The sequence below is a fragment of the Xenopus laevis genome, chromosome 8S, assembly GCF_017654675.1.
Source record: "Xenopus laevis strain J_2021 chromosome 8S, Xenopus_laevis_v10.1, whole genome shotgun sequence".
Lineage (NCBI taxonomy): Eukaryota > Metazoa > Chordata > Amphibia > Anura > Pipidae > Xenopus > Xenopus laevis.
In genome coordinates this window covers 37163996-37191127 of record NC_054386.1, presented here as the reverse complement: position 1 = coordinate 37191127, position 27132 = coordinate 37163996, and the positions used below count along the sequence as shown (strand labels likewise).

The window sequence follows — 27132 nt, the reverse complement described above, 5'->3', positions numbered from 1 at the left end:
TCCTGCCATATTGAATGTCTTGCATCCTATAGAACAATACACAGGCTGGCAGCACATTAGTACATACACATTTTAGGGAGCTCATCTTGAACGTATAGAACTTTAGAAGTAGGAAAGTAATAGTAATAATAATACATTAACCATGGCATATCTAATATGCTAACTGCACCCTAATAATAAATCACTTCCAATGTCTTTGTATACCTTTTTTCCATCTAAATGGCAAGCATTAAAGGGTGAATTTAAGTGAATTTTAAGTTCTTTACTCTTCCTTTACTTTCTTTACTTAAGTTTATACTCCAGCAAAACAAAGTTATTTCCATCAAATACAAGTATAGGAAAGTAGGTGCAAACTTTTTAAATTTGATATGTACTTGTCCATGAATATTAGACACTGGGAGAAAAAGAATAATTCAAATAACCTGTAGAACATATCTTCCATCTGAATTATCCCTTAAAACTAACTGCAACTCCATTGCCCACTTACAAATGGATCTGACAGCATGGTTGCAGGCAAAAACGTTGGGTGCCCTGGGGATAGGTAGTTACGCTGTTGATTCGGATTGTGACTGTGATGATTGATTACAGCTCCTATACCATGTATAGCAGCCTCACTGCAAAGACCTGCAATAAAATAAAGAACAGACCCGTGTGCATCATTAGTTCTTGGCTGCTGTTTCCGCCAGGAGTTGTACAACTACGAGTCCATAAAAATGCAGAGAACATTTAATAATGACAGTTTAATGATCATTTTCTTTTTAATGCAAACTTTACAAGATTCTTCTGTAGTTAAACGATAATTACAATTCCAGTAGTGGAATGTTAGTTCTCTAAAATACCCCCAAAAAGTGCATGCTGCGTCTCTAAACTTAAGAATATTGCAGTAAAAGACCAACTTTCAAAAATAAACACAGTACTTGTAATAAGAATATATATATTATGTATAAAACACAAACCACTGGTAGAACTTATGCAGGGATCTGTTCAGACTTGTGCCAGATAATAACAATAATAAAACAAAGGAAAGGCCAGGAGTAAATCGGAGCCTCCATTTCGGAAGAATTGAAATGTGAATTGATCTCCTCTTCCTCCTATTTAGGGTGCAACACTCGCTGCTATTTGGCATTCAGCAGCTTCTGAGGGAAACAACATGCTGAACAAATCCCTGTCAAGCAAAATTATTCACAGTCTGGAGAGAATAAAACAGTCAAATGGGAATGGAAGGAAAAACCCAAAAAGCATATACAGCATCACTCTGAGTTCAGCGGGTAGATTCACAGAGAAAATTTACAACCAGCGCTTCTCAAAATGTAACAGCAACACGTTAACCCATTCAATATTTTTCTAAATAAAAACTAAAAATGATAATAATAAAGGAATACAGGGGAGGTTTATGGTAGAACTCAAAGTGGGAGTTAGCTAAAATGTAACAAAGAATAAAATATAGTTAAGTGGGGAAGCCTGAGCTCCAAGGCAAAATGTTGGCTTTCACATTGGGCCTCCTATTGCCAAACACATGATCACTTCCCTTCTCATAAGGAACCTCTTGGGTGCAGAATTACAACTTCCATATTGTGGTTGGGGTTTTTTATTTTTCTGCTCTCAACAGATTTTTTATGTAGATGAACCTTTTGGATGCTACAAAATGGTAAAGACCATACAAGGATGAATTCAAAGCCACATAATGAGATCTGGGAGTATTTCTGAGTCAGGATTTCATCTCTTCCAAATGGGAAAGAGCTGGAGACTCTACCACAGTATGATGTGGATAAGGAAAAGCTTAATTGCATGGGGGTGGGGCTGCCACACACAGGGCTGGCACTTCTCTCTTTTGCTAAATTTGCCAGCCTGGGTTCTATTTTAGTGAGCATCTTCCCTGAGATTCTTGCTGAGGCCCTGTACTGTGCTCATGGAGCAAATGTTCAGCATTAAGCATCTAAGTTCCAATTGTATTCTACTGCTCCTGGACATAGCCAGACTACCTGGAAGGGATCCCTGAAAAAGTAGCCAAGATAGCAGGGTGGTGCTCACTAGAATAGCTAGAGTAGCTTTTAATTTTTTTTTTAATCTTAGAGGAATGCAGGTCCAGGGTTTGAAGTTAGCAATCATAACCAGTGGTGGGTGCCTAAGAAATTCCTCCCAAATGATTAAAACGCTCTTTCTTCTTAAGGTAGCCACATATGCACCGATATTATCAGACAAAAAAAATTTTCCTATGATATTTGTTGTGTGTATGGCGGAAGACATGCGGACTGATATCGGGAAAATTTTGATCAGGCGCCTTTAAAGGCCCCTGAACATCGGCTGTTAAATCGTCATATACAGGTAGAATTCTATTGTTTCTACCTGTATATCTGATGATTCAGCTCTACAGATTTGTATTAAAACAAACAATCTTTCTTGGGAATTGTTACGTCTATGGCCACTTTTAACGAGCATGAACCCAATAGATATCCAGACCTATGTGATGTACATAGTGCTATGTTTACTCTGTCTTGACTGAACACCTGGTCTGGATGCACAGAGTCACAGACAAGTGGTGGTACATGCAGGTGTGTATTCTCTATAATATTGGTACCTGCAGTTAAACATCTGTTGATACCAGTGCTTACAGTATCAGGCATCCTAAGCATGCATTTGAAACACAATGCCCAGTTGAATCTAAAAAAACTCATAGGTACATACCCTTAACAAAAATAACAGCCTACTGGTTGTAAAAGTGGAAAAATATATGAAAAAGCAAATCATATTGGTTTCAGTGTTCACAGTTACAGCGTAGGGGTTCCACACTAAAAATTTTAGGTTTCTTCTACTGTACTGTACACACTACAATGCACCATTAGAAGGAGTAACCTGTAATGGCCAATATGGAAAAAAAAAAAAAAAAAAGAAAAAAGTCAGCTGCCAGTATTGCAAAACGAATGTACTTCTGAGTTCAATTTCCAGAATGGTAACTTTGCCTAAGTAACACAACATTACAATGAGTAGTAACTGTTTCAATAGCACACAGAATGTAACAGCAAATACTCCAGAGAAGGAATGTCCGGTGTAGGACCCTCCAGCAGCAAACTTTAAAATCAGATGCCCCTGAAAACTAAAAGACTGGATTGACTGGATGCTGAACTTCCAAACTGCCAAAAAAAGGACGATGAATTGCGAACCTTTGTAAAACCAATTGTCTGTAGGAAACATAACACACATTTAAAAATGCAACATCTTTAGATTATTGGCTGTTCTACAAGAATATCTTATATATTACCAAATATGAAGTGATCTTTGTTCAGACATTCCTGCTTCTCAGTGTTATTTATGACATATTAAAAGTTTTCATTGCAAAAAGTATCACCGGTAACGCTAAGCCTATCCTGAAACTGAAAGCAGCAGAGAGAACAATATGGCACATTTAGTTCCAAGTAAAAGCTATATATAGCCCTTTCCATGCCAGAGCTGAAATTTCTGATGCAAGTATCGGACCCCTTATCCGGAAGGTTCCAAATCACAGGAAGCCATGCCGTGTCAAATCTGCTGATGTGGGAGCAGACCTGGAGATTTACTAGGGATCAAGGTGAGCTTAAAACATACGACTGGGATTCTGTGTTGAGGTGGTGCCACTATAATCAGATAATGGCTCACACAGTCCCTTGTAATTTCAATCTCCCTATGTGGGTGCTAGAAGGCACTCAAGAGCTGCAGGGCTCTGATTAACATCACAAATCCAACCATCGGCAGGGTTAATGGGGACCTGCCTACACAAACGGTGCAGCAGAGCTCACAAAACAGACTTTCCGAATATAATGCAACTCAAGTCTAACGGTCAAAAGTCCAACTAACGTTCAGGCAAGGGGTTGGAGTTCTACAATAACGATCTTTGCAGTTAAGAGCGTCACACCAAAGGCAAAGCCATCCATGAATACAGTCTGAGCAAGCCTTCAGCAAATCACATGTGCACTAATGGAAGTAAATGAAAGGGGGGTTGCACTGTAAAAAAACTAACACTACATTACATGTATTTCATATCTGGCCAGGTAAAGGTGGATCTCAGAGAGGGGTGCAAAATGCAAGAGAGTGAAAAAAGTGCTCAAGTAATTGTGTCTCTCCTTAGGAGATGTCAATTTGTAAAGAAAAAAAAAAAGTTACCATTCCACATTAATGTTTCACTTTATACAGCTTTAAATGCCAACAAAGCACTTTATAAACAATCAGTACAATGACAATCACAGCCCACCATGGAGGACTGTGCTCTGCGGCATCTTCAGACTCAACATTACGGAAAATGCGATATGGCATTAAATCCACAGCATTTTCAAACACGTCACCACAATGTATACAAAGTGCTGTACAATAAACCAAGAAGGAATATAAAAGAAAAAAAAAAGGGGTCTTTTAACTATGATCTTGACATTTGCCAACTCCAGGTTAGACAAGATCAAGTCTGGTTGTATATTTAGGGAGTCCTGCAATAAACAGCACAGGGTTTCAAAAATGTCTTAAAACTACTCAAACTTGCCATTTTTTGCAACCAAACAGCCCTCAAAACCAAAAAGTCCCTCTGTTTGTAGGAGGCGTGTGGCCACCTGACCTCAAGCTGTCATGGCTACTGATCATTGTAAACATAGCCTCTTTGTGAAATGGTGCTCGGCAAAGAACATTCTTTAGATACACAAATATATACAGCTATTAAATATTTGTGTGGTTGCATGAATGTCTTCTCTGCTTCCCTGTTTAGGTTTTTTTCTGTTTAAACAAAGGCCACTAAAGATACAGAGGACATACTTGTGGCACAAACAGGCAGTCGTTGAAACAATGGGCAACAGAGAGGAAGGCAAGAGATACAGGAAGACCATCTCTGATGGGCAACCATATCACTATGCAGTTCCACTGCCCAGATGGGCTCTACAAAACGAGGTAGATAAAAAAATATATATATTAATTAAAAAAGAAAAAAAAAGAAACATACAAGTGACTTAAGCAGAAATAGGTTTTGAAAGCATACATTCTACCAAACGGTACATGGAGTCATTTTGGGTTTCCACATTCCACATATTTGCAAATGGAGGTTCATTTTTTGCTTTAGAAATACTTCAGTCTCCTGTGGTTGAATTTGGAGAGAAAAGTCAGACATCCCTGTTTGATTGATTCACACTTTAACTATTCCACTTAACACAGAAGCAGCAAGACATTCTTTATGCTGAGCTCATTAGGTCTCCCTGCACTGTGTGTATTTGAGAACAAGCCTTTTTTTATTAGACTGCTGTTTGACAAAGGTGTGTACTGGGATCTTTAAAGGAACAGTAACCCTTAAAATATAAAAGTTAATGACAATATGTACTGTTTCCCTGCACTGGTAAAACTGGTGTTTGCTTCAAAAACACTGCTATAGTTAATATAAACTTGCTGCTGTGTAGCCATGGGTGTAGCCATTCAAGCATAGGATACACAGTAGATAGCGGATTAGCACTGAGCTTATTTGTTATCTGCTGTGTATCCTGTGCCCTTTCTCCTTTTCAAGCTTTGAATGGCTGCCCCCATGGCTACATAGCAGCTTCTTCATATAAACTATAGTATAGTTTATAAAGCAAACACAACAGCTGTACCTGTTCAGTGAAAAAGAACAATATATTTTCATTCCATTAAAACACTTTCTTTGGTGTTACTGTTCCTTGATGGGGTCAATAGCTCATTTGAAGTGACACATTAACACTAAAGTAATCAAAGCTTTAGCACTACGGTCTAAGTACCCTTTTAAAGGCATGTAGAATTTAGGGATTCTAAGCCAAAACAGAGAAGCACAGGCTTAATCAAATAATAAAATATTCTCTTGTTTTGTCATTGTTTATGTTGCTATTATGGATAATTAGCCTGATACAAGTTAACAACTGAATGTAGTTCAGTTTTTCTTTCCTTCCCTGTATGTTGACTCCCATCAGAAGTGAAGAGATACTTACCTATAGACACTTTTATGGTCTTTAACATAACTTTAAGAATTTTATATTCGGGAAAGGTTTTGATTTCAACTATGCTTGCTGTGTGCACACTTGTATAGTCTTCAAAGTCACAAAGGAAAAGGAAGTTATAAAAACAAAAATCACACACGGAAAATTCAAGTATAAAACCTTATCTACAACGAACTAAACAATAAAAATTCCTCAGTTTGTGAGATGGCATGAACACACCAACATACAAATTTGCCAAGGGCCGATTTCAACAATGGCAGAATGTACAATACCCTCCAAAGGCACAGCAAGAGTCTGTGGGCAGAGCAGAAGCAGCACTTGTGCAAAAAGACAGATATGAAAAAAAAGACTCCTTTGTTAAAAGTATTATTGGGATAAATCAGAAGACAGTTGGAAAGGCAATGGGGTGTGTTCTCTGCTCAAGAGTAAGGCCAAAAACATGGTGGAGAGGGCATGTATCCTCCTTCAGTTTATATGTAAGAGGGCCAAGCCACTGTAGGGAGATCTTAAATACAGAAAAAACAATCACAAAAGTAGAACTGTCATCTCAGGTTTGTGTTAAACAAATGGGGAAAAACATCTGGAAGTAGTCAGGGTTGACTTTCTGCTACAAAAATGCAGAACTGCACACCTGAAAATTTAGGGACTTACCACCCAAAATGGTATAACTGCCATAAAAAACAAACCATTTTAAAGATTTGTGAGCAAGCTGCTCATCAGGTTTGGACTGGAATTCTAAATAGGGTCCAACATTTCAAGTACACAAAGGCCCAATAAATAGTGACTGTCTATGGGATCGTACAGCAGCCCCACAGATTGCCAGCCTGGGCCTGCTGCTCATTTCAGCAATGATATATAGCAACGGAATAATATGGTTGGTTGTGTTGTGCGTAACCTTATGATAGATGCTTGTGAGGTACTTTGAAAATGCAGTCACATTCAGTACAGATCTGCCCTGAATATCTTCCAACGGCTTGCTTGGGTTGGAACACACTCATTGGCCCGTATGGCACATTTAACTGCCTTATGAGGTGTTGTCTTTTTATCCCTATTAAGAATAAAAAAACTAAACATATTGTTAAGTAAAAATAACTAGCATTTGGTGAAGATATTGAAATAACCTACACCGTTTAAATATGTTGAATGGAGATAGACGGACCTTTGGAAGAATGTATAAACATACTTCAAAAAGCCTGCACACCCAAGTAACTCTTCCAACAGATGTAAACAAACAAGCAAACAAAAGTAGGGCATGGGCAGTTTCTTTAGTCAAGAGGAACTAAGGGAACATTCCAAAGAAAAGTCTAAGGTCTGCATCATGGACATCATTTTGGAGATGTTGGGATTGCAGTTGCCTTCTGAGCAGTTGAGGCTGCAAAAGCTTGAACTCCAATGCCAGGCTGGTATGCTGTGAGATGTTGTGGCTGGACAACTGGTGCTTGGACAGACCATTGTACAGGATAACCACTACTGCTCACTCCTGTGAACTGGCAGGTTGGCGGCACAGAGTATGCTGGCGTTGTCCCAGCTGTAAAGTTGGTGAGCACAAGAGACTGAGAGACAGCAGCTGGCAAAGACCCATGAATCTGAGACAATGGAGGGATCCATGTGGATGAATAGCCTGATGTGGCTATTGTACTCTAAAAGGGAGCAAAACGGTAGAGGATATAAGTAGGCTAGAAATTAAACAAACACAGTATGGAAAATTATTATATTCATCATGTAGAAAGTACAATTGTAAGTAGAGGAACAATTCAGCCGTCATTATTCTTTGTAAAACCACAAAGCTGCCTGCATCTCTTTCCTCTATATGGCTCGGCTATCTCAGTATGTTATATTCTAATCAAGGATTGCAGTTTTACTAATCTAGAATGTTTTTGCTTTAAGGCAAATAACATTATTTGTTATTCCCTGCTGTGTGGGTGTTTTGAATCCCACCCAAGGGAAGCATGTGACAAGGTATCAGCCCTGTGTGTTATTTCTGAGCATCCTAATCTTCCATCTGTTCAACAGTAGATTTATCTAAAAGCCACTGTCTAAAAGTGTCCACCTTCTCATGTATCTACAAAAGGAACTTTTGGCAGCATCCTGACATTTTTTTTGTTATTCTGAACAATATGTATTGTGACCTATCACCACCTTAATAATCTCAAAATAGCAAACTGACAGCATGTACGCCGATTGTTGGTCCACTAGTAAAGACAACACTCTATACTTATCCTGATTAACTGGGTCTGCAGACAAATTATCATAATACTCATTAAACCTCTGGGGGGAGAGGAGGGGTGTATAAAATAAAGTCTCAACTTTGAATTAGGAACTGCACCTCAGACCCATGAGTGGGTGCCAGGATTTGGATTTGGATCATCGCTATGTTTTTGGTAACCTGCGGGGGCTCCCTGATGTCTATTGAATCGATGCAGAACTGGCTCTCTGTAAACACTTCATATGAAGCTAAGTAAAGCTATTTATTTCTACTATTACTTATTTGTATATAAGCTATACCTCGCCTCACTCCTTGCCTACAACCAAGTGCTTATTTTTAAATTCCTGTGGCATGGGTAAAAAAGGTTTGGGACCCCTGCTCTAAATCATAATAAGCACCTATACACACAAATATTTGAAGGGATCACTGAGGTTAGCCTCTACTGATTTTTAAAATGCTCTGTGAGATGGTCTCATCATTTGCTAAATCCTTCTCACCTCATGGGTCCGACCCCAGTTATCAGACTCCAGGCGACTCTTAGTCTGTTTGATCTGATTCAGACTGGGTTTCAAAACAGAGTTGCCAGCATTTTCCTTTGCCCAGTCATCCACCAGCTTATGAAAGTCATCGGTAAACATGCTCTTCTTCTCTGACAAGGACTGTTGGCAAGCATCAGAATTGCTCTCGCTGCACTGGTGGTCTGAGCAAGAGAAGAATAAAAGCAGTCAACATATGATTTTATTGTTAAGCTAACAATAGCTGTAGATATAAGTTTGCTGAGGGTAAAAAGTAGTCAGTTATTCAAAAAATGTTGTCTCCTTTTTTAATAAACGTTGGGCACATTTGTAACTGGGCAGTTACCCATAGCAACCAATAAGTGATTCACTTTTAGACAGGTGCAAGCAGAATAATGAAAGCAAACATTTGATTGATTGGTATTGGCTACTGGCTAGGTTAAACCTTGCCCAGTGTTTTTTTAAAATGATCCTCAGTATATTTTAATTGACGCAAAGATCTGATCGTACGAATCGAGAATTCGTACGATTTTCGGATCATGTGTGGAGAGTCCCATTATTTTTCGTCCGATGGAGATCGGACAGGTTAAAAGATTTCTGCCGATAATATCTCTGCATTTATTGCCGATCGTACGATTTTCAGAGGGAGACGGTCACTAGCTTTTTGTCGTACGATTGCTGTCAGGGGCAGAACATCGGCTGATCTGTTCTTTTGTACTTTATTTGACCGGAATGGTTAGTGGCAGGTCAGGAGATGGGGAAGTCTTTGCATCTATGGCCAGCTTAAGAGAATCCTGCCTAAATGCTAGTTGATTCAGACGAAGGTGAAAAAGCCACATCTGCAGCCTCTCTGACTTCCAAGGTGGAAATTGGACCAGTCAGGAACTCACTCTAAAAAGGTATCCAAACTTTCTTGAAGCTAACAAATGTATGTGCCAGTACAACAGCCCAAGGGAGACAATTCTACAACTTTGTAGCACCCACTGTAAAAATCAATCTGAATGGATGCCCTACTGCTAAACAAAGGTGCCCATATCCTAGCCAATAAAAGCTGCTGATCAGGCAGGCTTAAGAAACCTGTTGGGACGAGGACCACATCAGTTTGTTGGCAGTGCCCTGACAGCTTGTGAACCCAGCTGGGCCAAACAATCGATTTAGCTTGTAACCTTTTGGCTTTACAAGCTTAGTAGCTCTTCTAAGGACTTTCTCTATTTCATTAATATGCTTTCGAAGGATTGGAGATTTGAGTATGCATGATTTACATAGATGGGGTCTTCCCAATGCTGTTAAGAGGAACAATGAACCTCTCCTTTCTTAAGTCTATACTCCTTTTAATACTAGACAATACTTAACTGTCCCTTCTTGCTGTGGCATTGCTTGATACAGCTAAGATCCTTATAGTACACTTAGGGGCAGATGCATCAAGGGTCGAATATCGAAGGTTAATTAACCCTCGATATTTGACTGGGAATGAAAGTCCTTCGACTTCGAATATCGAAGTCGAAGGATTTTGCGCAAAAACTACGATCGAAGGAATAATCGATCGATCGAACTATTAAATCCTTTGAATCGAACGATTCGAAGGATTTTAATCCAACTATCGAAGGATTATCCTTCGACCAAAAAAACTTAGCCAGGCCTATGGGGACCTTCCCCATAGGCTAACATTGGATTCGGTAGCTTTTAGGTGGCGAACTAGGGGGTCGAAGTTTTTTCTTAAAGAGACAGTACTTCGACTATCGAATGGTCGAATAGTCGAACGATTTTTAGTTCGAATCCTTCGATTCAAAGTCGTGTTCGAAGGTCGAAGTAGCCCATTCGATGGTCGAAGTAGCCCAAAAAACACTTCGAAATTCGAAGTTTTTTTTACTTTGAATCCTTCACTCGAAGCTAATGAATTGGCCCCTTAATGTGTGGTTATCCAAATTATGGAAAACCTCAAGTTCCAGGCATTCTGGTAGTAGATCCCTTACCTTAAATATTTCCCTATGCTGGGGACATGTTCCATAGACTAGCTGCAGCATTATCTGCTAACACCACTAGATGATGCTAAAGGCTAAACACAGGGTTCCACACGGGTGCATTATGCCAAAGCAGCAGAGCACTACAGTATTGTTCTCCAAAGGGTGAATTACCATTCTGGTGTTTAAAGAGCAAACTAAAGCTCAGTTAAGAATAAGGCTATAAATGCTATGCCTTATGTTGTGGGCTTCTGCAAACAAGCAAAAACACCAAACGTGTAGAATTTGAAAAAAATATAAATTAAGACCCAAGTTACTGCCTAACTAATTATTTATTTATTTTGAGTCATCATAAGTTTATATAGTATCTGTATCTAAGATGGTGGATGTCGGCCAGTAAGGGAGACCTTTTTTAGGTAAAGCAGCCACTGGCCGGCCTGCTGTGTTGAGGAATTCATGCATGCTGAAGTCCGTGTACATAGAGAGAAGGGGGAGCTGAAACGCAGATAATCATGATTTTTATGAAAAAGGTACATCATTTTTTAAGGTTACAGTGGACCCATTAAAGGAATTTAATTTTTTGACTTTACATCCCCTTTAAAACACCTTTAGGGAAATCCCTTGTGGTTCAGTTTCAATGACGTCTCCAAAATGAGTTGATGGGCAGGGTTGCATAAAAAGGACAATATACCACATAGGAATGATATTTAATACAGATAGAGGAGATATGTTAGCAAAGTTGATCTGCCTTCCACCTTCTAGTCCGTAAGGAGGCTGCTGAAGTTCTAGAAGATAGTTTAGTAAAGTACAGGGCAGTATCCTCAAGGAATGGGAATAAAAGCACTGTTGATGGTAGTCTTAGTGTTTTTTAAAGTGATACCGACACGTTCCTATAAAAATCATAGGAACGTGTCCATATCAAGGAGGTGCTGCACGCCGACTAGTTACCTCTAAAAACCCCCCAAAGCTCCCCCAGCCTAGCAAACCTTTGTTAAGCTGACCCTCCTACACTGCTAAATGATCTTCTGCATTGTTCCAGTGACGCTGGGCTGGGGGCGGCGCAATCCTTCTATTGGCTAATTACAAATGAAAACGGGACTTCAGCCTATGGAAGGATCGCTCCGCCCCCAGCCCAGGGTCACTGAAGCAACGCAGAAGATCAGTTAGCAGTGTCAGAGGGTCAGCTTCACAAAGGATAGTTTGGTTATGATGAACTAGAACTTTTAACTTCCATTAGAACTTCAGTGCAGCACAGGCAGGTCAGAAGATAGCTGCTAGCTTCCTCATGACGGCACTTTTAAAGTGATACTGACACTAAAAAACTACTTTTTAAAATATGAATGTACATTAGAAGTTACCTATAGGTCATGTTGATAATTTTTTGCTGAGAGGTTCGTTTTATAAGTAATTGTTTCTAAACCTGACTGTTTTGCCAACCTGTCGGAAAAAGTAAAGTTGGCCATGTACATATGATAGTTCCTTAGTCTGCGAATGGAAAAGGGTAACATTGTTTTTTTTTACCTATATTGGTGCTGTCGCTTTCTGTTTCTGACAGCAGGTGGCTGGTGAATACCACTTAAGATTTCAGAACAGTCCCAGAACAGACTCTTCTTTAATTAGAAGCAGTGCAGTAATCATTTTACATTAGGGATACTATTCTGCTTTAAACTCTACTTGTGTACTTGTTGCTTGAGTTCCCCACAAAACAAACATGGATATCATTTGTAGGCTAAAGTAAGAGAGGTCCAAACTACACTGCAAAAACACTACATAGAAATATTTCTTTTGTTAACTGGACCACAAGTGTCACTCCATCTACATGCTTTTTGTGTCATCGGTGTGGCCACAGTTTTGTGTCAAACACACAGTCATTTAGATTAGTATAATATGCTCACTGGCACAATTGTGTTTATCAGTTTGAACTTTTTACAGTGGGTGTTTTACGTTCCACGTATAGCAGCATAATTTCATCCAGCAACAAACTTATTTATACAATACTGAGAATACAAGTTTTTTTAAATCATCAGAAGGGGTTATTCTGCTAATTATAATAGCTCACCTGAAAGCCCAATCCCATTGTCCATGTGAGTTAGAGACTGGGGCCTGCTGCGCATTTTACTCTTTAGAGATCTGGGGCGTCGAGGGGATAATGGCTGCGAAGAGGTATCTGTAGACTGTGCTTTGCTTTCCCTTAAAGGCTTCAAGCGGGCGTACAGCTCTTGGAGTTCTCCGTTTTGCTGGGCTTGAAGACTCACAACCTCCTGAATGTGTCTTTAAAAAAAATAAATAAATAAAAAGCAGGACCAATAAGTATTATTTTGATTTGGGAGATCACTAATGGAAAATAAACTCATTTAAAGACCAGAACAAGTCATGAAAGCTACACTCCAAACAAAAAGACTTCAGTATCTACAAATGATGCATTGACATGAAGTACAGGCATTATAACCCTTATCCAGAAACCTGTTATCAGAAGAAAGCACTGAATTTTGGAAAGGCCATCTAAGCAAATCATTCAAATTTTTAATAATTCTCCTTTTTCTCTATAATAATACAGTACCTTGTACTTGATCCTAACTAAACTGCCTGAATCCACAATTGTGGCAAAAACAGGATTTTTAATACTCACAGTTAAATCTGTTTCTCTGTAGTCGAAAGGGGGACACAGGGACTATGGGGTTAAGCTCCATCCTCCGGAGGCAGGACACTTGAATATTAATTAAAGTGGGCGTGGCCATGTGGCTAACCCCCACACACACCATACACTAGCATTCAGTTTGTTCCAAAAGCTGCGAACGGAAACTATAAATTAAACTTTAACCATAACAGGCAGAACCGCAAACCGAGGTTATTCATAAGCAACCAAAACGGTAAGCTCGCCCAAGGGTGGGAAGCCCTGTGTCCCCCTTTCGACTACAGAGAAACAGATTTAACGATGAGTATTAAAAATTCTGTTTTCTCTGTCGTCTAAGGGGGACACAGGGATGATGGGGACTTAACAAAGCAGTCCCAGATACAGCAGGGTGGGAGCAAGTGTAATTGGTTGTTGAATTTTATGAATTACAGATTGTAACACCTTCTGTCTGAGGGAAGCCTTGGTGGAAGAAAATGTGTCAACTTTGTAAAATTTCGTAAAGCTGTGGGTAGACGACCAGGTAGCCACCCTGCAGATCTGCTCCAAGGAGTTATGCCATGCCCAGGAAGCTCCCACCGCCCTAGTGGAGTGGGCCTTGATTCCATCAGGTGGTGCTTTACCCTTGACAGCGTAGGCTTGTTTGATTGATTCTTTGATCCATCTAGAGATAGATGTTTTTGAGGCCTCCTGACTCATGCGAGGGCCAGATGGAAGGACAAACAGGGATTGAGATTTTTGGAAGGATCTTGTCCGATCTATGTACCACCGTAGAGCCCTGACTACATCTAGCTTGTGTAGTCGGTGTTCCTTGTCATTCTTCGGTTCCGGACACAGGGACGGAACAATAATTTCTTGATTGACATGGAATGCAGATACCACCTTAGGTAGAAAACTAGGGACTGTGCATAGAACGGCTTTGTCCTTATGAAAGATTAGGTACGGCATCTGGCATGACAGAGCGCTAAATTCAGACACTCTCCTGGTGGAAGATATTGCCATGAGGAACACCACCTTCCAGGTAATCCATGTATAAGAGACTGAACCCAGCGGCTCAAATGGTGGGTCGAGTAAGGTTCCAGCACCAAGTTGAGGTCCCATCCAGCTACTGGAGGGTGGAACAGAGGAGCGATGTGGGCTTCTCCTTGTAAAAAAGTACATATCAAATCTTCGTTCGCCAGTCAAAACTGAATAGAGCGGACAAGGCCGATACTTGAACTTTAAGAGAGCTAAGTTCAAGACCAAGCTGAAGCCCTTGCTGTAAGAATGCCAGTACATGTGGAATGTCATGTTCAAGAAAGGGAAATCCAGATTTGTTACACCATTGAAAATAAGAGTGCCACACCATATGATATGATTTGGATGAGGAAGGCTTGCGAGTTTTTAAACATGGTGCCGATGATGTCTTCCACTAAACCTTGTCTTTGCCAGATGGATGCCTCAACAGCCATCCCGTCAAAGCAAACAGTCCGGGATTGTGATGTACTATAGGCCCCTTCTGAAGAAGGTCTGGTCTGGTCTCTAGCCGGATTGGCTGTGTCACTGACATCTCCTGAAGGTCGGTGAACCAGGTCCTCCGTGGCCAGAATGGGGCCACTACTATTACTGTCGATCGAGACTGCTTGATCATTTGAGGACCCGTGGTAATATTGGAAGAGGAGGGAAAACGTATTCTAGGTTGCACTTCCAATGCTGTGTCACAGCATCCACCCCTGCTGCTATGGGGTCTCAATAGCGACCAAAAATCGTTACTTTTCTATTGAATCTGGATGCCATCAGGTCGATGCTTGGCTGCCCCCAAGGATATACAAGCAGTTTGAACGTGTTTGGGTGTAGTTCCCATTCCCATGGGTCTAGCTGGTTCCGACTGAGGAAGTCTGCCTTTGTGATGGAGACTCCCGGCATGTGTATTGCGGACAACTTTACTAGATTGAGCTCTGCCCAGTGAAGAATCTGTCTGGCCTCCGCCAGCGCCGCTTGACTTCGAGTTCCCCCTTGGCGATTTATGTACACCACTGTGGTGGCAGTCACTCTGGATGTGTACTGGTTTTCCTTTTAGCAACTGTGTCCACTGACCTAACACTAGCTTTACAGCTCTGAGTTCCAGTATGTTTATGGGTAGTCTGGATTCCCCGGGAGACCATTGACCTTCTGCAGACTGATGTTCCCATGCTGCACCCAAGCCCTGGACTGGCGTCTGTGGACAGCACATTCCACTCTGGAGTTGCCCATGAGAGACCCGTGGCTAGATTGTTCGGCTTGAGCCACCACTGTAGCGCTGTCCTTGTTGGTTGAGGTAAGGCTAGAGGCTGGGACAGCAGTCCCCCTTTCCAAGTTGTTAGAATGCTGGCCTGAAGTGGGCGGAGGTGTATCTGAGCAAACGGAACTGCTTCTATTGCAGACACCATTGTTCCCAGTACTTGCATTGCTCTGTGGACTGTCGTTGTGTTGTTGCTGAGTAAGGAGCCGACTTGCTCTATGATTTTGATTTGTTTTTCCTGGGGTAGGCTTACAGTATGAATCGTTGTGTTGAATACTAGGCCTAGGAATGTCATCCTGTGACTGGGACTCAGGTTGGATTTTGACCAATTGATGGTCCAACCGAAGTCACGAAGTAGCAAAATTGGCCACTTCAGATCCTCTTGGGCCCTAACCTCCGATCGCGATTTGAGAAGGAGGTCGTCAAGGTAAGGTGTCACGGATATCCCTTGTAACCTCAGTGTGGCTGCTGTCACTGCCATTATTTTGGTGAACACCCTGGGAGCCGACGAGAGTCTGAACGGCAGCGCCACAAATTGATAGTGTCTGTTCGCGAAGGCAAAACAAAGGTAACGGTGATGGGGGGGCCATATTGGGACATGTAGGTAGGCATCCTTGATGTCCAGGGACATCATTAGCTGTCCTTTCTCCATCCCTCGGATCAATGAACGCAGTGTTTCCATCTTGAACCGAACAGAATAAATTTGTTGAGGCCCTTGAGACCGAGCACTGGTCTCGACTGAGCCATCCTTCTTGGGAACCATGAATAGATTTGAGTAAAAATCTGAGAATCTCTCTGTTGTAGGTAGGGAACAATTACTCCGGGTGTCACCATACTTTCTGCGCAATCCAAAAAGGGTTGTTTCTTTCTGGGGTTGGTTAGAACCCTGGAAATGATGAACCTCCTGGGTGGGATGGTTATAAAGTCCAGATGATATCCTTCCATAAAAAAATTTCATTGACCCAGGCATCCGAAGAATGCTGAATCCAAACCTTCCGGAATCGTAACAATTTCCCCCCAATTAGCTGCAACGATTCTGGAGGGGGTGCCCCGTCATGCCGAGGTAGTCTTCTCTCCTGAAGGCTTGTTGTATGGCCTGTTGGTCTTCCATAAAGGGTACGGTTCTTCTCGCCGCCCTTGGAACAAACGTGAGACCTTTGTGGTGAATTGTTCCGTCTCAAGAACCTGCCACTTTGGCCATGAAAAAAATCTTCCCCTTCGTTTACTTGTGGTGGCTCTACTCTTGGCCTGTGGGAGGAAGGTACTCTTTCCTCCCGTTGCTTGGGAGATGATTTAGACATCATGCGGAATATCCCGGTCTCTTCCCTCCTCCTGGTGCTCCTCTTCATCTGTGGATGAAGAACCAGAGGAATAAACTTCTCCCTCGGAATGGGAAGAGAGTTGTTCAGGAGAAGACTGCTCAGAGTTAGACTGGTTAGCGGTATTGCCTTTTGCATCTTCACCCCGTTTGCACTTAGCAGAGGATTTGTGGCTAAGCTTAGCTAGGGCCTTTCCCAAATTATCTGCTATAGCAGGTAATCCCTGTAAGGAGACAAGAGACTGGGAAAGTTGCACTGCCCATAGTGGTGGAGGGGGTTCTGTTGAGGTCCCAGACCCTTGACTCTGAGGGCTGACCTGGCACTTAGTGCAGGCCAAATACCTCACCTGTGCTGTAGCGGAGACTTTTCCCCCTGCCCTGGTGAATAAAGCCACTGGCCTACCTTCTGCAATGTTATGAATGCGAGGTAGGTGTGCAGAGTTCATCGGCTGTAGGCAGAAACTGTAAGCAGAACTGTACCAAGAGTTCTGCGTCCCCTCTGCGCCCTGCTAGCAGGTAGACTGAAGAACCACGGGCAAAATGACCGCTGGAATGCAGCGTGCGTTCCATTGACATGCGACCATGCGCGTGTCTCTCTCTCTACTGCCCAAGTGACTTCAAAACGCTGCTGCTTCTGAAGCTAGATGCGCACATTCTTCTTCCCAAGGCCGAACTGTAAGGAGCAGCCAGAAGCCCTGAGACAGAGGGCAAGGAGACGAGGGGAGGGGGGGGCAGAAGGGGGGGGACCCCAGGTATCAAGGCAATGACCTAGAAGGCGTCTGTGCTACTTACCCCCCCACACACACACTGGCCAGAGCATCTGCATGAAGAATTCCATGCAGGGACCCTGTGGGTGGTTGTTATAGACAAAGCTAGGGATTTAACCCCAGTGTGTAGCACCACTTAGGGGGTCAACCTATCTCTGCCTTGGGTATCACCCCGGGTATCAGCTGAGGCTGAACATAGAATATCTGTAGAGACTCTTTCCGTCTTGTGCACGTCCATCCTCCCATGAGCAGGACACTTAAAAAACTGGATGCTAGTGTATGGTATGTGGGGGTAAGACACATGGCCACGCCCACTTTAATTAATATTCAAGTGTCCTGCCTCCGGAGGATGGAGCTTAACCCCATCACCCCTTTGTCCCCCTTAGACGACAGAGAAAATACTACTGGGTTTATTTAAAAAAGTTTAGCAGACCCCTTTAAGTTTTTCTTCTGCATTTTTACAACCAAAAGGGAAAAGAAAAAAAAACAAAAAACTAATTTCTTTAAGTTAACATTTAGTACAGGTGTGGGACCTGTTATCCAGAATGCCCTGGAGTTTTCCAGATAACGGATCTTATTTGCCTTCTTCTTCGGACTCTTTCCAGGTTTCAAATGGGGGACACTGACCCGGTCTAAAAACTAAATGCTCTGTAAGGCTACAAATTTATTGTTATTGCTTTTTATTACTCATCTTTCTATTTAGGCCTCTCTTATTCATATTCCAGTCACTTATTCAAATCAATGCATTGTCGCTAGGATATTTTGGACCCTAGTAACCAAATTGCAAAACTGCTGTATAAAAATTAAATAATAAAAAAAAAATAAAAAAAAAGAAATGCAAATTGTCTCAGAATATCACTCTGTACATCATACTAAAAGTGAACCTACAGGTGAACAACCCCTTTTCAAGCTCCTTGAAAAATTGATTTTTGTACTTACCATTAAATCCTTTTCTCTTGTCCTACATTGGGGGACACAGGCATCATGGGGGTGAAATTCCTTTTGCTTGGAGAATGGACACTAAGAGGTTAAAGAAGCTCCTCCTCCAGCACTGGGCTTCATCCCCTACCTACTTCTTTTACCCTCAGTTCTCAGGCCGAAGAAGGAAGACAACTCTACCATTAACTAAAAGTGCAAACAGAGGAGGAACCCCTTCCTCCTACAATTAAATATTGTGCACCTATGCTGCCTGTGTGAGCTTAACAGAGAAAACTATAATCCAACTGGACTGAAATTCAAACTGAACTAAAAACTGAATTTGAATTGAGTTTTGAGTACTACAGGGAGGGAGGGCCTGTGTCCCCCAATGTAGGACAAGAAAAAAGTACGTAAGTACAAAAATCTTTCTATTGCCTAGATTGGGGACGTCCCAAAGCTACCCATGAGGGCTGGACCTAATCCACAGTGCTTAGAAAATTACACCTTCCTCCCAAAGCTCATTTCAGCTAATGAGAGGGTATGTATCTTATAAAACCTGGAGAAGAAGGACCACACTGCAGCCCTACAAACCTGTTCAGTGGAAGCCTGGTGGTATACTGCCCAAGAAGTGCTGAGGGATCTAGTAGAGTGAGCTAGAATCCCAAAGGGCGGAGGCTTACCTTGACCGTGTAAGCTTGGAGGATGGTGGACTTGATCTAAGGTTACCATTCGTCCCCGTTTCACAGGGACATGCCCCGTTTCAAGACCCTGTGCCCCGTCAAAAATTGCCCCGTGAAGTGTCCCCCTAAAATGGCCATTAATTTAAAAGTCCCCGTGTATGCCTGGCTGCATCCCCGTGAATTAGGAGCCCTGGTTGGCCACAGGAAACATCTGTCAAGTCGTAGAGTTCCAGACTGACCTACTTCTATTGGCTATATTTTGGCGCCAAGGAGAAAGGGCTGGGCCGCAGGAGGTTATATAGTTGTCCCTGCCCTCAATGTGCACAGTTGCGCAGTGGATGGAGACCAGACAGGACTCACCAGACCAGAGGAGCAGGAGTCACGGACGCGGACGGAGGACAAGGTAGCAGCAAGGGAAGGCAGGTGAGCCCTGGCCCCTGGCTTAGTTAGCTGCAGCAGCCAGTCAGTGTTGTACTTTGTAGGGATCCCATTGGTCGGAGTCGCACTTGTCCGCGCGTAACATCATTGCGCAGTGCGCAGGCGAGACTGAGGGTGACTATGGTGAGTATCCGGCACCTGCCGACCATTCTTCTTCTTTTTCTCAGGCACATTGAGACGTAAGCAGCAGCTGCTACTTTCCTGTCCAGTTAACTGACTCGCCTTCGCTTCTGCGGCTGTTGTGGCGCTGTGCGGCGGTTAATCGATGGGCAGCAAATGGGGATCTGCCGCTGGAAGGGGCAGACCAGGGAGTTGTTCTGTACATTAGTTATTCTGCTTTTCCCTATCCTCCCAGCGAATCATTACATTATAATGATTGCTTATTTTCAACAGCCACTGCCTTGTCCAAAATTAATGAAATTCCTTTTGGCTAATACACAGACTCTTATACTATAAGAAAATAAGAAAACAAGTTCTTTCATTTAGACACATTCTGATTCTGTGCCTTCAATAATTAAATGACATACGGTAAAGCAAGGAAAGGCAACCATCTCTATTCCAGCTTTTGCAGAGATGTAATTCCCATACCATCAGCCAAAAGGAATTTCATTAATTTTGGACAAGGCAGTGGCTGTTGAAAATAAGCAATCATTATAATGTAATGATTCGCTGGGAGGATCCCTTTTTTGAACTTTTGCTATTGAGCTCCTTGTTTCTCCGGTACCGACTCCTACCTGACAATTGGGCAGGTGCGCCGAGGACCACGTTATTGTTGCAGATATGGCAGCGGGGAGGAATACTAATAATACGGCAGGGAGGTGGGTGGCAGTTAAACCTTGAGGCATTGTCCTGAAAGACCGTTGCTCTCCTGTCTGTTTACAGCACATATGCTGAAGGGTTTCCGTGGTGACAGGCAAGCACACCCAAGAGATGATCCTATTTCAGCTTCAAAGGAAAAATGTAAAATACCCACTTACTTTACTTTGGTCCCAAGCACTGCATCTGCTCCTTCATCCTTCCATCCATCTCACAATTGCCATGTTGAATATTTACATGCCAGGATAAACAGGTAAGTCCTTAAAAAGCAGTGTTAGGAGTCTGACCTGCCAGACTCCGAGTGTTGCTGATGTAGTACTAATGTGTCTCTTTATTTACAGGATATCTCTGCTGGACTTCTTCACAGTTGGATTTCTTCAAAGTCAGACTCCTGCTTCAAGCATTCCAAGCCGGTCATCCTTCCATCCATCTCACAATTGCCATGTTGAATATTTACATGCCAGGATAAACAGGTAAGTCCTTAAAAAGCAGTGTTAGGAGTCTGACCTGCCAGACTCCGAGTGTTGCTGATGTAGTACTAATGTGTCTCTTTATTTACAGGATATCTCTGCTGGACTTCTTCACAGTTGGATTCCTTCAAAGTCACTCCTGCTTCAAGCATTCCAAGCCGGTCATCCTTCCATCCATCTCACAACTGCCATGTTGAATATTTACATGCCAGGATAAACAGGTAAGTCCTTAAAAAGCAGTGTTAGGAGTCTGACCTGCCAGACTCCGAGTGTTGCTGATGTAGTACTAATGTGTCTCTTTATTTACAGGATATCTCTGCTGGACTTCTTCACAGTTGGATTTCTTCAAAGTCAGACTCCTGCTTCAAGCATTCCAAGTCGGTCATCCTTCCATCCATCTCACAATTGCCATGTTGAATATTTACATGCCAGGATAAACAGGTAAGTCCTTAAAAAGCAGTGTTAGGAGTCTGACCTGCCAGACTCCGAGTGTTGCTGATGTAGTACTAATGTGTCTCTTTATTTACAGGATATCTCTGCTGGATTTCTTTGTCAAGTCAGATTTCTTTGTCAAGTCAGATGCCTTCTTCAAGTCAAGGTCGGATTTCTTCTTCAAGTCAAGGTCGGATTTCTTCTTCAAGTCAAGGTCGGATTTCTTCTTCAAGTCACCCATTCTCACAAGTATCATCTTACACAGGATACGAAGTCTAGAAATAGGTAAGTAACTAATTAGGATAACAACTTAATAGGTTGCAAATTCAGCAATATGTTTGTTTGATTCTAACAAGCTTTTTCTTTGTTGAAGGATTTTTTACAGCTACGTTCTTGAAAGACCAACAGGATGCCGAAACAACTAAAAAAACGCAAGTGTGTATTGACTGACTCTATACGAAAAGAATTTCCATTTCTCAGGCCAGGAGAAAATGAAAACTCAGCTTTCTGTTCAATGTGTAAGATATCTTTTACTATCGCAAGTGGTGGGCGAGCATCTGTAACTGACCATATAGCTTGTAAAAAACATAAAAGGGCACAGCTGTCTCAAGCTGGTACTTCAAAAGTAAACACATTTTTTAAAAAATTGTTACCTGATAAAAGTGAGTTACACTTGGCACTTCAAGAAGGAACATATGCATTCCATACAATAAAGCATCATCATAGTTTTAGGTCAATGGACTGTTCTTCACATTTAATTAAGAAATTCTATGAGAGCAAATTTAGTTGTTCGAGAACAAAATGTGAACTAATTGTAACTAATGTGATGACTAGGTGGGCAACTGAAATGGTTACTCAAGATTTAGAGAGAACTTCATTTGTTACCTTACTGATTGATGCTTCAAACCATAGCCATATAAAACTTTTTCCTATACTGTTGAGATATGTCCTTGTTGGTAATGAGTCACAGGGTGGTGGTCAAGTGCAGATACACACTAAATTGGTTGACTTTTTTGAGCTTGAAGGAGAAACTGCTGAGATTTTGTCGAAGAAAACCCTCCAGGTTATTAGTAGGTTGCATATAGAAAACAAAGTAATTGGCATATCTGCTGATAACACTAACACTAATTTTGGTGGATTGAAAAGAAAAAAGGGCAATAATGTTATTACTAAAGTTAGAGAATCTCTTAACAGAAATGTTGTGGCATTAGGCTGTGTGGCACACATTGTGCATAACTCTGCACACGCCAGTTTTGGTATGATCCCTCTAGATATTCATGGTGTAGTTTCAAAGATTTTTGGATATTTTCATATCTTCACAGTTAGAGTTGAACGCCTCAAAGAATTTTGTGATTTTGTTGGGCAAGAGTGGAAGGAAGTTCTTAGCTCTAGCAATGTCAGGTGGTTATCTTTGCTACCAGCCTTAAGAAGAATTCTTGACCTTTACCCAGCATTAAAATCATTTTTCTTATCTGAAGACAAATGTCCAATTGTCTTGAAGAGATGGTTCTCTGATCCTTGCACTGAGCTTTGGCTACAATTTTCCAATGCAACCCTACCTCTTTTTCATGATACTATTAAGAAGGTTGAAACACAAGAAGGAACTGCTGTTTAGTCTTCATTGATTGTAAGTGAATTAGTTCGAAAGATGACTGCACGAAGAGATGAGAATTTTATCCCATCTGTGGTAAAAGCCACACTGACTTGTCTTGAAGAAGATGGCTTGTATACCAAAGAGGACTACCTTCATGTTTCTAATGAGTTTTATAATACAGGCGTAGATTACTTGAATGCTTGGTGTGCTCATTTTGATCACATTGATAAAACTGAGTGTGTTTTACTAAAAAATGTACCTGATAGGCAGTCCTTTGAGGAGGCTGTTCAGTTTTTTAAGAGTAAGTCAGATCTGTTAGATATAAAGGAGGATGACTTGTTTGATGAAATTAGCTATTTAAAATGTTTTACAACAGATACAAAATTGCAGGAATGGAACTCTGATAATCTGTCAATTTGTCAGAGATGGAGTCAGATTTTTTCCCATTTTAAAGAAAAGATGGTTCCTTGTCTTGAGTTACAAAAATTGGTAGAGATAACACTTTGTTTGCCTGGATCCAATGCACCTGTGGAGAGAGTTTTTTCTGCTATGAACATGATGTGGACATCCAATCGATCACGTTTAAGTGTACAGTCTGTTAATTCTATGCTTACAGTATTGGTAAACTTTCCAATGACATGCCAGGAATTTGCTGCTGAATTAGCAAGTAGAAAAGACATTCTTGAAAAGATACACTGTTCTGAGAAATATAAGTGTTAGGTATTATGACTTGTTTGGCCTAACTCAAATGCCAGCAGCAGTAGTATTTAAAGTAAGAGGTATGTCCAAGCAGCAGGGCCATCTTCAAGACAGTTTAAATGCACCTGGGCATGGCCCTGGATTGAAACCTATTTTAAGTATCTTTAAGTATTTTGAACTGTTAAGTTTGTTTCCAGGCAACAGTGTTATTATCTTCTTCAAGACAGGTTCCAGGGCCATGCCCAGTTACAGCATTTAAACTATTTTCTAAGTATTTTGAACTGTGAAGTTGTTTCCAGGCAGCAGGGCCATCTTCTTCAAGACAGGTTCGGATCCATTCCAATCCAGGGCCATGCCCAGGTGCATTTAAACTATTTGCTAAGTATCTTTATCTTTAAGTATTTTGAACTGTGAAGTTGTTTCCAGGCAGCAGGGCCATCTTCTTCAAGACAGGTTCGGATCCATTCCAATCCAGGGCCATGCCCAGGTGCATTTAAACTATTTGCTAAGTATCTTTATCTTTAAGTATTTTGAACTGTGAAGTTGTTTCCAGGCAGCAGGGCCATCTTCTTCAAGACAGGTTCTGATCCATTCCAATCCAGGGCCATGCCCAGGTGCATTTAAACTATTTGCTAAGTATCTTTATCTTTAAGTATTTTGAACTGTGAAGTTGTTTCCAGGCAGCAGGGCCATCTTCTTCAAGACAGGTTCGGATCCATTCCAATCCAGGGCCATGCCCAGGTGCATTTAAACTATTTGCTAAGTATCTTTATCTTTAAGTATTTTGAACTGTGAAGTTGTTTCCAGGCAGCAGGGCCATCTTCTTCAAGACAGGTTCTGATCCATTCCAATCCAGGGCCATGCCCAGGTGCATTTAAACTATTTGCTAAGTATCTTTATCTTTAAGTATTTTGAACTGTGAAGTTGTTTCCAGGCAGCAGGGCCATCTTCTTCAAGACAGGTTCGGATCCATTCCAGGGCCATGCCCAGGTGCATTTAAACTATTTGCTAAGTATCTTTATCTTTAAGTATTTTGAACTGTTAAGTTGTTCCAGGCAACAGTGTTATATTCTTCAAGACAGGTTCTGATCCATTCCAGGGCCATGCCCAGGTGCATTTAAACTATTTGCTAAGTATCTTTATCTTTAAGTATTTTGAACTGTGAAGTTGTTTCCAGGCAGCAGGGCCATCTTCTTCAAGACAGGTTCGGATCCATTCCAGGGCCATGCCCAGGTGCATTTAAACTATTTGCTAAGTATCTTTATCTTTAAGTATTTTGAACTGCTAAGTTGTTCCAGGCAACAGTGTTATATTCTTCAAGACAGGTTCTGATCCATTCCAGGGCCATGCCCAGGTGCATTTAAACTATTTGCTAAGTATCTTTATCTTTAAGTATTTTGAACTGTGAAGTTGTTTCCAGGCAGCAGGGCCATCTTCTTCAAGACAGGTTCGGATCCATTCCAGGGCCATGCCCAGGTGCATTTAAACTATTTGCTAAGTATCTTTATCTTTAAGTATTTTGAACTGTTAAGTTGTTCCAGGCAACAGTGTTATATTCTTCAAGACAGGTTCTGATCCATTCCAGGGCCATGCCCAGGTGCATTTAAACTATTTGCTAAGTATCTTTATCTTTAAGTATTTTGAACTGTGAAGTTGTTTCCAGGCAGCAGGGCCATCTTCTTCAAGACAGGTTCTGATCCATTCCAGGGCCATGCCCAGGTGCATTTAAACTATTTGCTAAGTATCTTTATCTTTAAGTATTTTGAACTGTTAAGTTGTTCCAGGCAACAGTGTTATATTCTTCAAGACAGGTTCCAGGGCCATGCCCAGGTGCATTTAAACTATTTTCTAAGTATTGTAATAGACAGACAAATGAGGATGATGCAAAGGTCACCTCCAGTCTATTTAGAGAAATAATCACCAATCACTAATATGTACTTGTTACCTTTGTGGGTTTCTGGTAGAGGTCCCAATATATCAAGAGCAACTCTTTGCATAGGGTGATCTGTTTGAAAGCTACCATTGGTGCCCTAGCAGTCTTCTCAGCCTTACTGTTTCCGGATTACCTAACACTGCCATCTGCAGGCTGGAGGTGACCTTTGCATCATCCTCATTTGTCTGTCTATTACACTATCTTAAGTTATTTGAACTGTGAAGTTGTTTCCAGGCCAGGGCTATGTCCAGGCAGCAGCAAAACATGTGTATTTAAACTGTATTTAAACTGTTTTCTAAGTAACTTCAGTTCTCTAAGAATTTGAACTTGTGTCCAGGTTCCAGGGCTGTGCCCAGGCAGCAACAAGACATGTGTATTTAAACTGTATTTAAACTGTTTTCTAAGTAACTTCAGTTCTCTAAGAATTTGAACTTGTGTCCAGGTTCCAGGGCTGTGCCCAGGCAGCAGCAAGACATGTGTATTTAAACTGTATTTAAACTGTTTTCAGTTCTTTAAGAATTTGAAATTGTATCCTGGTTACCAGGGCTATGCCCAGGCAGGAGCAGCAAAACATATGTATTTAAATTGTAATGTAAATTGTTTGTATGAAGACAAAGGCCCTGATTTTCCATGCTTTAAGTGTTGCAGATGCTGCTACTAAAAGTGAGTTAATAAACATTTGAAAAGGCATTACTTGAATGGACTGTTATTTCATATATATTAATGTAGCCCAACTGACTTATTTTCCAATTTTCAGTTAATGTGCCATAGCCATTCTGAAACTTACATAGCTACAGTATAATGGGTGACCCAGTGACAGGTAAGACATTTTTATTTTTTTGTGCTGAAGCATGCAAGAATTTAGGGGGCGTGTACAGGAAAATGGGAGTGGTTTGTGGGGGTGTGGTTTTAAAAGTGGGCGTGACCTAAAAATTTTGCCTCGGCGCACTGTGTGCGCCGCTATTTTTAACTTGTCCCCAGATTTCTCTCGAGAAATCTGGTCACCTTAACTTGATCCATCTTGAGATTGTAGCTTTTGATGCACAGAGGCCCTTCCTAGGTCCCTCCAGTAAGATGAACAGAGTATCCACTTTTCTTATATTCTTAGTAACTGCAATGTACGCTTGTAGAGTTCGAACTACATCCAGCGTGTGTAGCTTTCGTTCCAGCAGCATCTTGGGATTTGGACAGAAAGAAAGGGCCACTATGTCCTGACTAATGTGGAATTGAGACACCACCTTTCGGAAGAAAATCAGGAGTTGGTCGTAACTCCACCTTATCCTCATGGAAGATCATAAACGGAGGCCTCCAGGACAGGGCTGTCAACTCAGAGACTCGTCTAGCTGATGTAATGGCCAGGAGAAATACTGCTTTAACCATCAATGTGGGCAATGGCTAATCCTGCATCACGGATAGAACTAGACTGAGATCCCATTGAGATTGGATGACGGTTTGGTGGAACCAGTCTCATTGCACCCTGTAGGACCATTTTGACATTTGGTCGCAACGCCAGCTGCTGTTGAAAAAAGACAGAGAGGG

The 27132-nt window shown here is 41.5% G+C and overlaps 1 protein-coding gene across 9 annotated transcripts in view; it reads right to left on the bottom strand.

Annotated features, from left to right (window-relative positions):
• Nucleotides 1-6073: 6073 nt before the first annotated feature.
• wnk3.S (WNK lysine deficient protein kinase 3 S homeolog) overlaps nt 6074-27132 on the bottom strand; it is a 76020-nt gene continuing 54961 nt past the window's right edge. For 8 of the 9 annotated variants that reach the window (XM_041575020.1, XM_041575016.1, XM_041575017.1 and 5 more), the window contains 3 exons: nt 12696-12907; nt 8658-8860; nt 6074-7594 (listed from right to left, as the gene is read on the bottom strand). In XM_041575020.1, the coding sequence (XP_041430954.1) occupies nt 7280-7594; nt 8658-8860; nt 12696-12907 (730 nt within the window). In that variant the 3' untranslated portion in view covers nt 6074-7279. Of the gene's footprint in view, nt 7595-8657; nt 8861-12695; nt 12908-20626; nt 21643-27132 lie in introns of those variants that run through there. The other variant, XR_005963867.1, reaches the window with a different exon arrangement.